This window comes from Halichoerus grypus, chromosome 10 (genome assembly GCF_964656455.1).
Source record: "Halichoerus grypus chromosome 10, mHalGry1.hap1.1, whole genome shotgun sequence".
NCBI classification, from domain to species: domain Eukaryota; kingdom Metazoa; phylum Chordata; class Mammalia; order Carnivora; family Phocidae; genus Halichoerus; species Halichoerus grypus.
Window position 1 is genome coordinate 86,498,437 of NC_135721.1, and position 13,646 is coordinate 86,512,082.

At 40.6% G+C, this 13,646-nt stretch overlaps 1 protein-coding gene across 1 annotated transcript in view; it reads right to left on the minus strand.

The window, feature by feature from the left end:
• Positions 1 to 1,643: 1,643 nt before the first annotated feature.
• IL1RL1 (interleukin 1 receptor like 1) overlaps positions 1,644 to 13,646 on the minus strand; it is a 42,924-nt gene continuing 30,921 nt past the window's right edge. The window contains exons 10-12 of the mRNA XM_078056720.1: positions 9,479 to 9,625; positions 8,344 to 8,511; positions 1,644 to 5,846 (exon numbers count right to left, since the gene is read on the minus strand). Coding sequence (XP_077912846.1) covers positions 5,461 to 5,846; positions 8,344 to 8,511; positions 9,479 to 9,625 — 701 coding nt within the window. The 3' untranslated portion in view covers positions 1,644 to 5,460. The remainder of the gene's footprint in view (positions 5,847 to 8,343; positions 8,512 to 9,478; positions 9,626 to 13,646) is intronic.

Consider the following 13,646-nt stretch of genomic DNA (forward strand, 5'->3'; position numbering starts at 1 on the left):
AGGTGTTGAATTGAGATTTTAAATTGTTTAGAAGAAAAGGAGGGCAAAGGAGAACATGTGTTTCAAAGTTTTTATAGTGTGGTAGAACTCAGGATACATTTTTAGACTGGTCTGTAGTAGGATCTTTCCAACAAGAGTGAAGAATGAAACCCATGACAGGGAGAGGGTTTAATGAGACAGTGATTTTCATCCTTTTTATTCAGTCAAAATAGTTCATCATATAATAAAAGAGAAAGATCATACAATTATCTCAATAACACAATAAGAACAAACATTTGACAAAATTCAATACCCTTTCTTCATTGATAACACTAGGAATACTGAAAATAGAAAGGAACATTCCTAATCTAATAAAGAACATCTATAAGAAGCCTGCAGGTAACTTCATCATTAATAGTGAAACACTTTGCTTTTTTCTAAGATGGGAAACAAGATAAGGATGTCGTCTCTCACCGGGGACAATCGTTTTTGTAATAAGTAAAGAAATAAAAATAGAAGGCATACAGATTGGAATGGAAGAGATACAACTACAGGTTCTGACAGAGGGCATAATTTTATGTAGATCGCCCTTCGAAATTTACAAAAGAGCTGCTGGAAGTCAAAAGTGAGTTTAGCATGATCCTGGAATAAAAAGTCAATCTACAAAAATCAATTATAATTCTATATACTAGTAATGGAAATTTGAAAAATGAAATTTCTTAAAAATACCATTTACAATACCATAAAAATTCAAATACTGAAGTATAAATCCCTTGAAACATGTGCAAGATGTCTACCATGAAATCTACAAAATACTGCCGAGAGAAATGAAAAGACATAAAAAGGGAGGGATATACCATGTTTATGGATTGGAAGATTCATTGTTAAGATATCTATTCTGCACAAACTGTGGAGTTTATAGAGTCTATACATTTTAGGCTCTATAGGTTATAGAGTCTATATTTCTCATGCAATCCAAATCCCAGGAGGAATTTTCAAAAAAAATTGAGAAGTTGTTACTAAAATTTATGTGAAAATGCAAATGACCTAGAATAGTTAGAACAATCTTGGGAAAAAAGAACAAAGTTAGAGGACTTATGCCAACTTATTGAGTAAGGCAACACTAATCTTGACAGTGTGATATTTGCATGAGCATATAAATGGAAAATAATAGAAAGTAGAGTAATAGACCCACACATATATAGCCTATTGATTTTTGACCAGGCACCATGTCAATTCAATAAAGAAAGAGAAGTCTTTCACAAGTGTTGTGGAGCAACTGGCATCTCTATGGGAGAAAAAAAAAATGAAGGTTGACACTTACCTCATCCTATATGCAAATATCATAGATCTACCCCACCATAGACCTAAATATAAAATCTGGAACCATGAATATTTCATAAAGATACACGGGAGAATATCTCCAGACCTTGAAGTTAAAAAAAAAAAAAACTTAGATAAGACACAGAAAACGCTAACCATATAAGGAAAACTGATCAATTTAGTGTTATCAAAATTAAAAACATCTGCTAATACCATTAAAAAAATGAAGAGGTAAGAAGGTAAACCTGGAAAAATTGTCACCTTACATCTATCTGAAAAGGAATTTGTATCCAGAATATATAAAAAATTTCCACACATCAACAACATGAGAAACAACACAATTTTAAAATGCGTAGAAGATTTTACTTTCACTGAGTGTTACATGAATCTTCCTGGTGAATAAGAGCATGAAAAAGTTTCAACATCATTAATCATCAGACAACTGCAAATTCAAACCACAATGAGATTCTTTTAACACCCACTGAAATAACTAAAATTCAAAGAAACCTGACAGTACCAATCATCGGTGAGGAGTTGGAACAAGAGCGGTCTTGTACATGACTGGAGAAAAAGTAAAATGGTACAATTAGTTTGCCAATTTGACGATTTCCTAAAAGGGACCACTCCTCGGTATCAAGCCAAGAGAAATAAGAGCACATGTCCACAAGAATGTTCACAGTCTCCATATTCACGATAGGTACCACATGAAACAACCCATACGTCCATCACTAGGGAGAGGTTAAACTGTGTACAGCCACACAATGGGATACAACTCAGTAACACAGAGGAACAAAGTATGGACACATGCAAAACATGGATGCATCTCCAAAACGTTATGTTGTGTGGAAGTAGGGAGTCCCAGTGCTCCCTGTCTGACTTTATTGGTAGAAATTTCAAGATCTCACAAAATTAATCCATGGAGATAGAAATCAGAACATTGTTTGCCTCTGAGGAAGGGGAGGGATTGGCTGGGAAATGGCAGGATGGAACTTTCCCGGGGGGTGATGGAAATATTTGTTTTTTTTTTTTTTAAGATTTATTATTTATCCCTCTATTTTAGAGAGAGAGGGCATGAGTAGGGAGAGGGGGAGAGGGGGAGAATCTCAAGCAGACTCCCCACTGACTGGGGAGCCTGACGTTGGGGCTCGATCTCATGACCCAGGAGGTCATGACCTGAGCCAAAATCAAGACTCAGATGCTTAACTGACTGAGCCACCCAGGCTCCCCTGATGGAAATATTTCTACTGGGATGGCAACTACACGGGTATGTGTTATTGTCAAGACTCGTCAAACTTAGGATCTACATTTTATCGTATGCAAATTTGACTAGAGTAAGGGCAATTCCTTGTGTTTTTATAATTCACCAGAATTTTTACCAGGGTCCTATGGTAGACACCCCATTGGTTTTGGCTGAGTTCATTCTATTCATGCTACCTTGTGTGGTAGGTGAAGCATCTGTTACTCTCACCGCACAGATGAAGAAACCAGGAGAGCTCAGTGGTGCCAGAGAAGCCAGACTTCTGGCGGTTCTGCAGCCTGTCTGTGAGCATGCACTTGGAATCAGCCTCCTGGAGCTGAGAAAGCCCTCAAAGCTCTTCTCCTCCATCCTCCCACGTTTTAGTTGCAGAAACTGAAGCTCAGGTAACTTGGGAGGTGATGTGTAGGTTTGGGAAAAGAAGTGCTGGAGAAGAGAGCTCAGCAATGTCCGAGTTTGCCCTGGGGCCGGCTCTGTCTGGGTTCTGTGAAGTGTTTCCCTCCTCCCTCTGGGTTTCCTCAGTAGATTCAAACCCCATAAGGTCAATAAGGAGTGTGCCTGATTCCCCTGTGTACCCCTCTACAGCCTTTCTTCTCCCTGCCCTTCTCAAGGAGATATTCAGCTCGTGTTCAAAAAATGCAAGCGCTAAATATTTGCAAAGCAGCTTACAATATAGACAGTTAAAATATATTTAAAAATAAAATATGTCAAAAACAGGGAAGAGATTATTAGAACTTCCTTGTTATATCCTACATACTTGCTGGAGAAAGAGCCCAAATTTGGCTCTATGCGTTCAAGTAGCTAAAGTAAAGAGGAAAATAAAATCAGTTCCAAAATTCTCTATGTCCACAGATCAAAAAAAGGTCTGTAAGTCTTGGTGGGTGGGGAAGCAGGATTAAAGGCACATCTCTTCCTGATGGTATTACTCACGGTCACACAGCTGGTTGATAGCAGAGGATGGCTTGTTGATTCCAAATTATGTGATGTTAACTGATCAACTAGAGGGCATCCTTCCCACAGGCTAATTGTTTTAGTAGTTCAATAAAATCAAATATCACCATATAAAAGCACAATAACCAACCAGAGTAGAGGAACCAGATTTAGCAAATAAAAATAGAAGAGTCCCAGCTAAATTTGAATTTCAGATCAATTTCAGATGAAATTTCATTCTTTGAATTCAACTGATGTCTTGTATTTTATCTGGCAACCTTAATCTGGGGAGTATAGATTTAGATTATACCGTATATAGAGGGATGGGTAACTACAGATCCTCTAGGCAGCCTTACAGAAATTTCTTTTCAGGCATTGAATGACAGTTCAAAATTACACTCTTTGCCGAGGGTCTGGTGTGTAGTTTTCTTTTGCAGTTAAATCCCAAATCATAGGGGCGCCTGGGTGGCTCAGTAGGTTAAACGTCTGCCTTTGGCTCAGGTCATGATCCCAGGGTCCTGGGATAGAGGTCCCATGTCTGGCTCCCTGCTCATCAGGGAGCCTGCTTCTCCCTCTCCCTCTGCCATTCCCCCTGCTTGTGCTTGCTCTCTCTCTCTCTCTGTCAAATAAATAAATAAAATCTTAAAAAAAAAAAAAAGAAACCCAAATCATATACTTTTTAAAGCAGCTCAGCTGAGGGTAGGATCTCCATCCACTTGTAAAATCTGAACTCTGACAGGACTCCCAGGCCGAGAAGACACTGCTGAGTTCTGGATCCACAGTGGGACTCTGTGGCCCCTGAGGGCATTTGAACTCCTTTAGGGAATTAATGGGAGTGGACTTGACCGTGCAGCTTACCTTCACTTTTGCCAAATGGTTCTGCCAAAATGCCCTACTGATTTCATAGAAAGGTCACAACAAACCAATTCCTCAAATTGAAAAAAAAAAACTTATAATTGGGAAATCTAAGATATACTGACATGGTCATTGAAGAATTACTTATAATGATGGCCATTTAAATTCAACACAGCTCAGATATACAACGATAACTAATGAGGCACATCAGCTGTGGCACAACCATGAAATAGAATTCTATGAATATTTAAAATGTTAAAATTTAAGTGACATATCAAATATTTTTATCATGATAGAAAATAGAAAAAAATGTAAAACTACATGTTGTGTGAGCTCAGCTACATAAATGGTATGTTTCAGCACAAATTCAAATTTTTTTCAAATACAAATTTACCACGTTTAAAAGTCATTATCTTAGGATGATGGATTTATTGATAATTTTTGCTGTTTTCTTCTTTCATATTTTCTGTTCTTCTGTAACTTTTAGAGTGAGAAAAAACATATTTCTAAAGAGAATGAACATCTCTGTAAGAAATTTTAGAACCGCAAAAACTTGATTATAATGGTAACCGGGTATGTCCCTCCAATAACATCAACAACATTGGGATGATAAAACCTAGCATCCAGTCAAATAAAATGTAATAAATTCTGGTCTGTTGGGAACGAGATGCACTGCTAATATTCTGCTTGTGGGAATCTGAGTGTTCTTCAAGGTTACATGAAAATTTAGCTCTAACACTTCCAGTTTGAAGTTCCAAAGTTCCACATGTAGAATATTGACAAGGGATCAAGAGCAGGAGAACAGGAAAGAGAGAGAAAGAGGAAAAAAGCATAATGAAAAGATCCTAGGCCACATGGAGAAAAACCAGCAAAAGGAGAAAAGGAAGGAAAAGTGGGGTGAAGAGAGGGGGATGGAGGATAAAAATTTCTGGACATTTTGCATCCCCCCAGAATCAGGAAAATGGAAGTAAAGTTGCTAGATGAAACTGGAGGCCTGCACACTCGACATCCCCACTCCTCATGGCTCTGCTCCGGTGTCCTGTCCAGTGGCTTCATTCAGAGAGGAAGAGTTCAGGTCAATGGAAATCGGGTGCATTATCAACACATCAAAGCAAACCTTACTGCCCTTGGGCACTCAGGGAAGCCAAACTGGTTGTCTTCCCTGGCAGTTTGTATGGCACAGGCATGTGGTACCTCACGTGCTTCCAGAATTTGGAATTCAGGGACTGTTTGTTGGCCATGTGGTCTTCCCTCCACTTGATGGTACCTTGCACTTCCACGAGATGCTTGAGGGAATCTTGAAGCTCCCCAAACTGCAGTCCACCGGGCTTGCTCAGAGCCTCCAATTCTATAAGAATCACCTTGGAGTCATTCTGGATAAGGGCGCTGTGCAAGGCGATCTCCTGCTCGTAGCCAAACTCCCTGCTTTGCACCATCTCAGGAGTCAGGATAAAAATCTGCCGCCGACTCTTTCGTATGTTGCTTTCCACTGCAGTGGCTGCATCTGGAAATAAAAGACAAGGATCACATTTCCTGTTGCTGCATTTTTAAGTCTAATGCTTTGATCATAAATGTTCTGAACTTAAAAAACAAAACAAAACATTATGGTTTCAGTCTGGGAGGACATTCTGACACTGATCAGTTCTTTATTCAGGAAAGGGGGAATGGGCTTGGATGGACAACCTGTTATGTTCGACTTACCCCTCTTGCTGTGAGCACATCAGTCCCAAGCCCCTCTTCCTTCCCAGGTAGATCAGTCCTAACTAAAACAGAGTCCTTGGAGTTAAATGGCAGCTACGTAGAGATATTTAGTGGGAGAATTAGAATTCAAGTTCATTAGCTACATATTATCTTCTTAGAATATTAGCTTATGTGTTTTACAAGGGCTTAGTACTTTCATTCTTAGGAACCCTTGCTCCTCTGAACTGATTAAAGTCTCTAAGGGTGTCCTGGAGTCATGTCATTCCCCAATATCTCTATTTGAGAAGCTGATTTGATCCAGACTAGAAAAATCTTAAGGAAGACCAGATCCCCTTATCAAGTTAGAGTTTATATAGCATCAACTCCATAGTGATGGCAGGTAACTTCTGGGCAGACTTAGAAAGACTGTGTAAAATATTCAGCTCTCACAGCAAGGAGGGAACAGAGACAACAAAGAAACGCAACCATGAATGAAACCACTCCAGATAATCTCAGAGGGTGGCAGCTGAAAGACTGCCAAACCTTGTAGTGTGAACTAGGGAAATAAATGTCGAATAGTGCCAGGTAGAGACCTCAGGATCCTAACAGAAAACTTGACACACTCAAAAGGACTGACTTAAGAGAGGTTAATGAAAGGACAATTTATAAAAGATGTGGGCAGAGCCAAGGGAAATCAGTGAGAGGTGCCTCAGGACCCCAGCAGGGGAAATAACAGGGAGGCATTACCCTCCTCCAGGTGTGAAGGGGAGGAAACAGTTATGGAAGCTAATGAATATAAAGGCAGCTAAAGAAGCCCGTGTCCCAGGAAAGAAGAGCCCAGCTACCCTGGCAACCTCACGGGATGTCTGCCTCTGAACTCCTGCCAGTGCTTCCATCAGCCAAACCCAGCAGGGGCGTGATGGATTCCATAATGACCAGCCCCACAGGGCCACTGGATGGAGCGGGGCGCAGAGTGGATTTGAAGGAGCAAACTTCCGGAAGGTAACTATCATGGGAAGAAATACACTGATGCAGTCAGTCATGAACTCTTCCGAAGGGACGAATGAAGTTGGATGTTGTTTTGTTAGATCTGATCTTACTTTGGTTAAAGTAAGGTCAGAGGACATCCTTGAGGGAGGGGACGTGGGAACGTTCCCCAGTGAAAAACAGCACAATGCAAGCCACGCAAGCTTGGGCCTCAGCGAGCTGGCATTCACGTTGGGCTGGAGGGAGGTAGAACTAGAAATGAGGGCGATGGATCTGAGACAAAAGTGATGAAGAGTTTGCAGCCAGATATGGCAGGTGGTGTGACATTGCAAACAGCTGGGGTCCCTCCAGCTTCCTGAGCAGTTGTGTAACATGAAAAGAGCATTTGAGCACTGCTACTCATTTCTCTCTCCTGGAATGAGTAGCCGGAGGGAGATCTGGAGGAGAAAGAAAGCCTCTAGAGAAAACTTGGATTCCATTTTCCTGAATTGTTCATTTTACAAGTCTCCCCTACCATTGTGGGATGATTAACATTGCCCAAATATTCCAGGACAAACCAGATTCACCTGCTGTGTGTTCCTTTAAATCTATAGATGCTTGAATCCCTCTTTGCAGTGGAAATGCCAGTTTAAATTCACAGTCTACTAAGCATTAACTTTAGTGGACTTACCCTCATGATGCTCCTGCTTCACTCACATTCCAAACACTTCCTGCTCTCTGAGGAATTCGAGAAGAGCTATAAGGACGGCTCATGGGTACTTGACATAAATATAGAGGGAGGAGGAGAACAGCTACTGAGAGGCCAGAATTGTGACAAACTGTCAAAGGTACATGAAATCGACTAGGAATACTAAGAAACAGAAGACAGCTCTAGTGGTTGTTGTGAGAATATACATTTGCAATGTTTCTCCAATACAAGGAAAATCATAAAGACTCTCTGAATCCTTGCAAATATTTTAGCCAATGCCTCTGGATATTAGAACAAAATTCTTTGTTTTTTGAGTCTTCTTTTGGCTCATCTAGAGAGAATTAAGATATATGTCAGTTATCCTAGTGGTGGACATGGGAGGTCAAATAGGGCAGTGCCTTGCTCAATCCACCTAGCTGTGTCTTCACATCACTGATACTCTTGTGAAGACCTCATGATCAGGTTGGCCATGGGAGCAAGAGGAACAAGAATAAATATCTCCTTCTTCTGGAGAAATATTTAAAAACTCTGGTCTTAAGACCTGGAATAATGATTGTCCTATCCCCAACATAGGGATAAGAGCACCTATCTCTTGGCCTTCTGATAAATGTGAATTTCTGTCCTTAATGTATGTTGATGGCTTTACCTTCTCCAGGTAGCAGATCTCTCCCATAAATGCATAAGTTATAGCCACATTTATTTTCAAGAACATCAGGCAGAATCTGGTGAACAAAGTGCCCCACGGCATTGGCCCTCTTGGGACTATTTTTATAGTTCCGTGGATAGACGACATAAGCATCATAGATCTTTCCATCTGAAAATGAGGTCAAGAAGTACAACTTTATTACTTGGCTCTGAAAATTCCCATTTGACTCTTCCTAGACATTCTTCACTGAATTTTATTGTTGTTGGTGCATGTATCCTATCTCCCAAAATATTCTAAAATCCAGAGATGGTGACAACAATCTACCACTACCAAATATTATCATAAAATCAATCTTAATCCCAAATTTCCCCCCTTTACTGCCTCAGACTGAATGGTAGAGAATAGGCAAGAGCCAGTCCAGTTTAGCACAGACCATATTGTCAAATTTAATTTACAATTTATTGGTAAATATTTATTGTCATGGATAAGGAGTCTTCTGTTGTTTGGAGTAGATCTCAATTTTAGCTATTGTTTTCCCCTAACCTAGGAAGTGAAAATGCGAAAGGAGAATCAAATAATTAGCCCTAGTTGATTGGACCATATGGAAAATGTAAAGTATATCTGCTTCCAAAGGAAAGAATGTTGTCTGATTTAGCAGGCATAAATGTATTCTTTCATGTGTATACTCATGTACATAGGTAGGACTCTTTATGGAGTGGGCTTTCTGGTAAAATACACCTGCATTCTGATGGCCCTTTCTAAGCTGTTCACATCTGGAAAGCAGGAACACTTTTGTTAATGTTTTGAATTCCATAAATTTTTACCAATACACATTTTCCAAAATGTTTAAACTTTTCTGGGCTTGGGCTGATTCTGTTCTTGATTTAGTAGGAACAGCAAGCCTATTGGGGAAGAAATTTGAGCTGTTGAGATGAATCTCAGAACCATAAGGAGCAACAAAAAAGGCTAGAGAACGGCCTCAAAGTGGACTGAAAAACAAAAAGATCTGCCAACAATATGTTAGCAAGCAAAATCTGGGTTTAGTAGCATAGCTATTAAGAGATCAACAGACAAGTAACCAACAGCCATTATGGATCCTTTTCTTTTGAAGAAAAAGGTGAAACTTGCCACTTACCATTCCTAGTTTTGTAAGGTCTAGCTATCTCTCTCCAGAGCAGAATAACCTCAATCCAGAACACTTTCAGCGTTATCACCATGACATTGATTAGCATTAACAAGGTGCTAAATCCCGCCAGTATGTAGTAGATGCTTTGCTGGTCATCTATTCAAAAGATAAGGGGAAGACAAAAATGATCACTATTATTACTAGAACAAGGTAAAATAAACAAATGCATGTCTGCCGACCTCCACTGGGAGTACAAGAGACTCATACAAGAGATGCCTACCTGGGATTTTCATGACTGCTTTGAGAATCACTAAGTGAACATTTGTTGAGCGCCTACTCTGGGTAAGGCAGCAGGCTAGGCATTGTAGGGGATTCTCAAAGCATAAAAGGTGTCGAGGCAAATGTAAACTTCACTAAGATAGGAGGTAAACATGTAATTTGAGCTGGCAGAGGCTTTTAGGAGTGCTCCCTCCATGCCAGGCTGGGCAGTGGAGCCTTCCTGCAGGAGGAGGGAAGTATTATAGAACCGCAAAACAAGGAAAATGTACTCCTGGCAAGAGGGGCTGCTGTGAGACCGAGGGCAGAGATGTGGTGTGTTCTCTGAGGAACTAGAGTAATCTAGTGTGTGGAATTAGTGGAAGACACAATAAGAAATGTGGGTCAGGGTTAGGTTCTGACCAGACTTGAGGCTCCCGTTAAGGCATTTTCCCTTTATTCGGGAAGGTTATGGGAGCCACTGAGAAGTGTTGAGTGGGGTGTTAACAATGAAAGGGGTTGACAAGCAAGATTAATCTGAAGGTAGGGGAATATTTGTCTCTGTGAGAAGAGACCATAATTACTTAGAGGAAAATGGACGGGAAGTTTCTGCAATACTTGTGGTGAAAGATAAGGAGGGTTCAAACTCATGTAATAATGAGAAAGGAACGGATACACCTGGTGTTGGGGCATTAAGGAGAACAAATCAAAAGGTCTTGGGGTCTTACTGCATTGGAAAGCAGGGAAGAGACAGGGGCCGTGTAAGTCTCTAAAGCATAATTGATGGAGAAGTCAGATTACTGGGGTTCTAGGTTCTAAACACACCCCTCTTCTCATCACTGAACTGTGTCCCGTACTCACTGTTGCGCAAAGTGCATACACGAGATGGTTCCCGATTTCAAGGACTTGTAACGGATATGTACAAATTGAATACAAGAGTTGTACTCATTAATGGTATTTTTGGCTGTCTTAAGTTTCTTCTCTCTTTAGAATTAACTATCCTCTTACAAGTAGTTCCACTTAAAGATGACCATGACGAGAATCTCAAAGGAGATTTGTCTCTTATAGCGTTCTCCCTGCATTTTTTGTCTGAAGTCTCAAAGCAAGGGGGTCCCAGTCTTTCCATAGAAAATCATTCATCCATATTCACAGATTCCTCCCATAGCTCATCAGCATCCTGAGTATCTAGCCCTGTGAATCAAGAATGGCCAAAGTGAAGAGATTCAAAACCAGGGGGCGATGGAGGAGGCCTGTTACTGGAAATTGGCAGAGAGCTTACTATCTGCACTGTCATCAATTTAAATGATAAATACTCCCTAAGGAAAGCATTTCAACAGGATTTGCCTCCAGGTCACTCTCTCTAAAAGTCTTATCTGGGGGCACCTGGGTTGTTCAGGTGGTTAAGCATCTGCCTTTGGCTCAGGTCATGATCCCAGGGTCCTGGGATCGAGGCCTGCGTCGGGCTCCCTGCTCCACGGGAGGCCTGCTTCTCCCTCTCCCTCTACTGTTCCCCCTGCTTGTGCTCTCTCGCTCTCTCTGTCAAGTAAATAAATAAAATCTTTAAAAAAAATAAAATAAAAGTCCTATCTGGATACCCTCTGGAACCCACATTTCTGGTGAAGTAACTGCACATATGGCTGGCTGCCTCCACTGGGAGGAAAGAAGTTAATCCAAGACAGTAAAGAAAGTTGAAGTTCAATATCTTTCTGTTCATGACTTTATATCTGTATAAATAACTCTGTATGTTATTGTAACTAATGTAACTAAACATTAAATACTTTCTGAAAGTGTTTATAAACAGGAAAACACTGCCTAAGTTTGAGTCCTGGCTCTAACTCTAATTTGGTAAGTTCTTCAACCTCCTCTTGCTTCAGTTTCCTCATCTGCAAAACTGGATGATAGTAACAGTCTCTTCCTCGTGGAATATTGATCAAATAAATAAGAAATGAAATGGAAAATATTTAGACAGGTCCAAAGGAAACAATGAATAAATGTGTACTACTGTTATTATGAGTGTCAAATATTTATTTAATCATGGGAACATAAGCTTTTAAAGTTCTTGTTGTTGAAATTCGAGATAATGTAATTTATTTTGTGATGAGAAATAAAGGAATTCACTGTGACAATTAAACTGCTGTAGCAATAGTTTTTGTTTAATGTACACAGTTGTCAAAACAGAGTGTAACCATGTTATTTGAAGAAAACCAGGGGAAGGGTAGCACATACAAATAAACTAGAAGGAAAAAAGTCACGAAGTACATGTAACATGAAAACAATTCCAATACACAGGTCATCAGAGAACATTCATAAAGTGACAACGTAAGCAAGGCATGGGGACATCGAGGCAATGGCAGCTCTGGCACGGGGGGCGGGAGGCGAGGGGCGGGGCACAGCTTCCCCTCTCCTTGGGGATCCACTGTGCCAGCTACCACCACCAGACTGCCGTGATATTACATTATGATGTGGTCCATATGTCCTGGGGCGACTCCATTATTACTGGTAGAAACCTGGCAACCCATGGAACTCGATAGCACTCAATGTCATGATTCTGTTTGTTTGATAAAAACTTATAAATCAGTGGTTTAAGTCTAAATTAAAGGAAAAATTCCAAGCACCACCTCAGGCAGAGACTTAACATGAACACATCAAATTGGTGGTCTGCTTATCTATCACTCCCAATTTTTTTTTCATCACATTGTACCTCTGTGTGTTTATCCAAATCAATCTGGGCATATCCCACTTAGGGGTATAAACTGAGGGCTTAACTCTCCCTTTGGCTACGTGACAAACACATTAAATAATTTCCACGTAGTTGTGCATGGAGTGACAAGTGTAAAAATACCATATTTTTCTCCCCACCCATTTATACTGGATTCAGTGCTTCACCTAACAAACAAGATGTCTTTGCCTGGAAATGCAAATGGGGGAGGAAGTTGACAGGTGCTCAGGAAGGAAATGGTTGTAAAACTATTTTTGTTGACATCATTGCATGCAATGACATACCAAGGGAGTGGGAGGAAGAAGCAGTCTTCCCCCCCAGAGGAGGAGTATGTCATCACTGACACTGGTTAGTGATGTCTGGGTAAGGTGATGATTAAAAGCACAATGACTTTGGGGCGCCCAGGTGGCTCAGTCAGTTAAGCATCTGCCTTCGGCTCAGGTCATGATCCCAGGGTCCTGGAGTTGAGCCCAAGGGCCCTGGGGTCAAGCCCCTGCATCAAGCCCCGTGTCGGGCTCCCTGCTTAGCAGGGGAGTCTGTTTCTCCCTCTCTCTCTGCCCCTTCCCCCACTCGTGCTCTCTCTCTCACTCTCTCACTCACTCACTCTCTCTCTCAAATAAATAAATAAAATCTTTTTTAAAAAAGCACAATGACTCTTAGATGGTCTTATTGCTGTTTCAGATTCTTTACAATGTGTCTTCTTGTTACCTGTACCCAAGACAGATCATTCTCTCCACCTTGCTTCCGTATGCTGCTGATTATTTGTGAAAGAGAATGTTACATTTTAAAAGATGATATATAGTGTCTGAACGTGATCTACTGAAGAGTAGTCAGTTTCCTATTTTTGTTATAATTATATTTTATTGCATCAAATTATAATGAAGTCATTAAAGGCATGCTAGATTCAGATAAAACTAACCAATTTGGCCTTTCCAAGTTACTGGGAAGGTTATCCACCCTAACAAACATAAATGTAAACTGTTGCTTTGTTGAATAATTAGGCCTTATAGCTAGAGCAATGGAAATGTACAAAAATCATTTTCCTTGATAACTTTGGTATGCGTTCATTTATTCATTCAACAAATTGTTATTGAGTGCAGGCTAGGTACCAGGCACTGCACTACAGACGGAGGCCACGAAGGTGGATGAGACGCCGTCCATGCCCTCATGGAGCTTAGAGTCACGTTCAGCAGACTCTCAGAT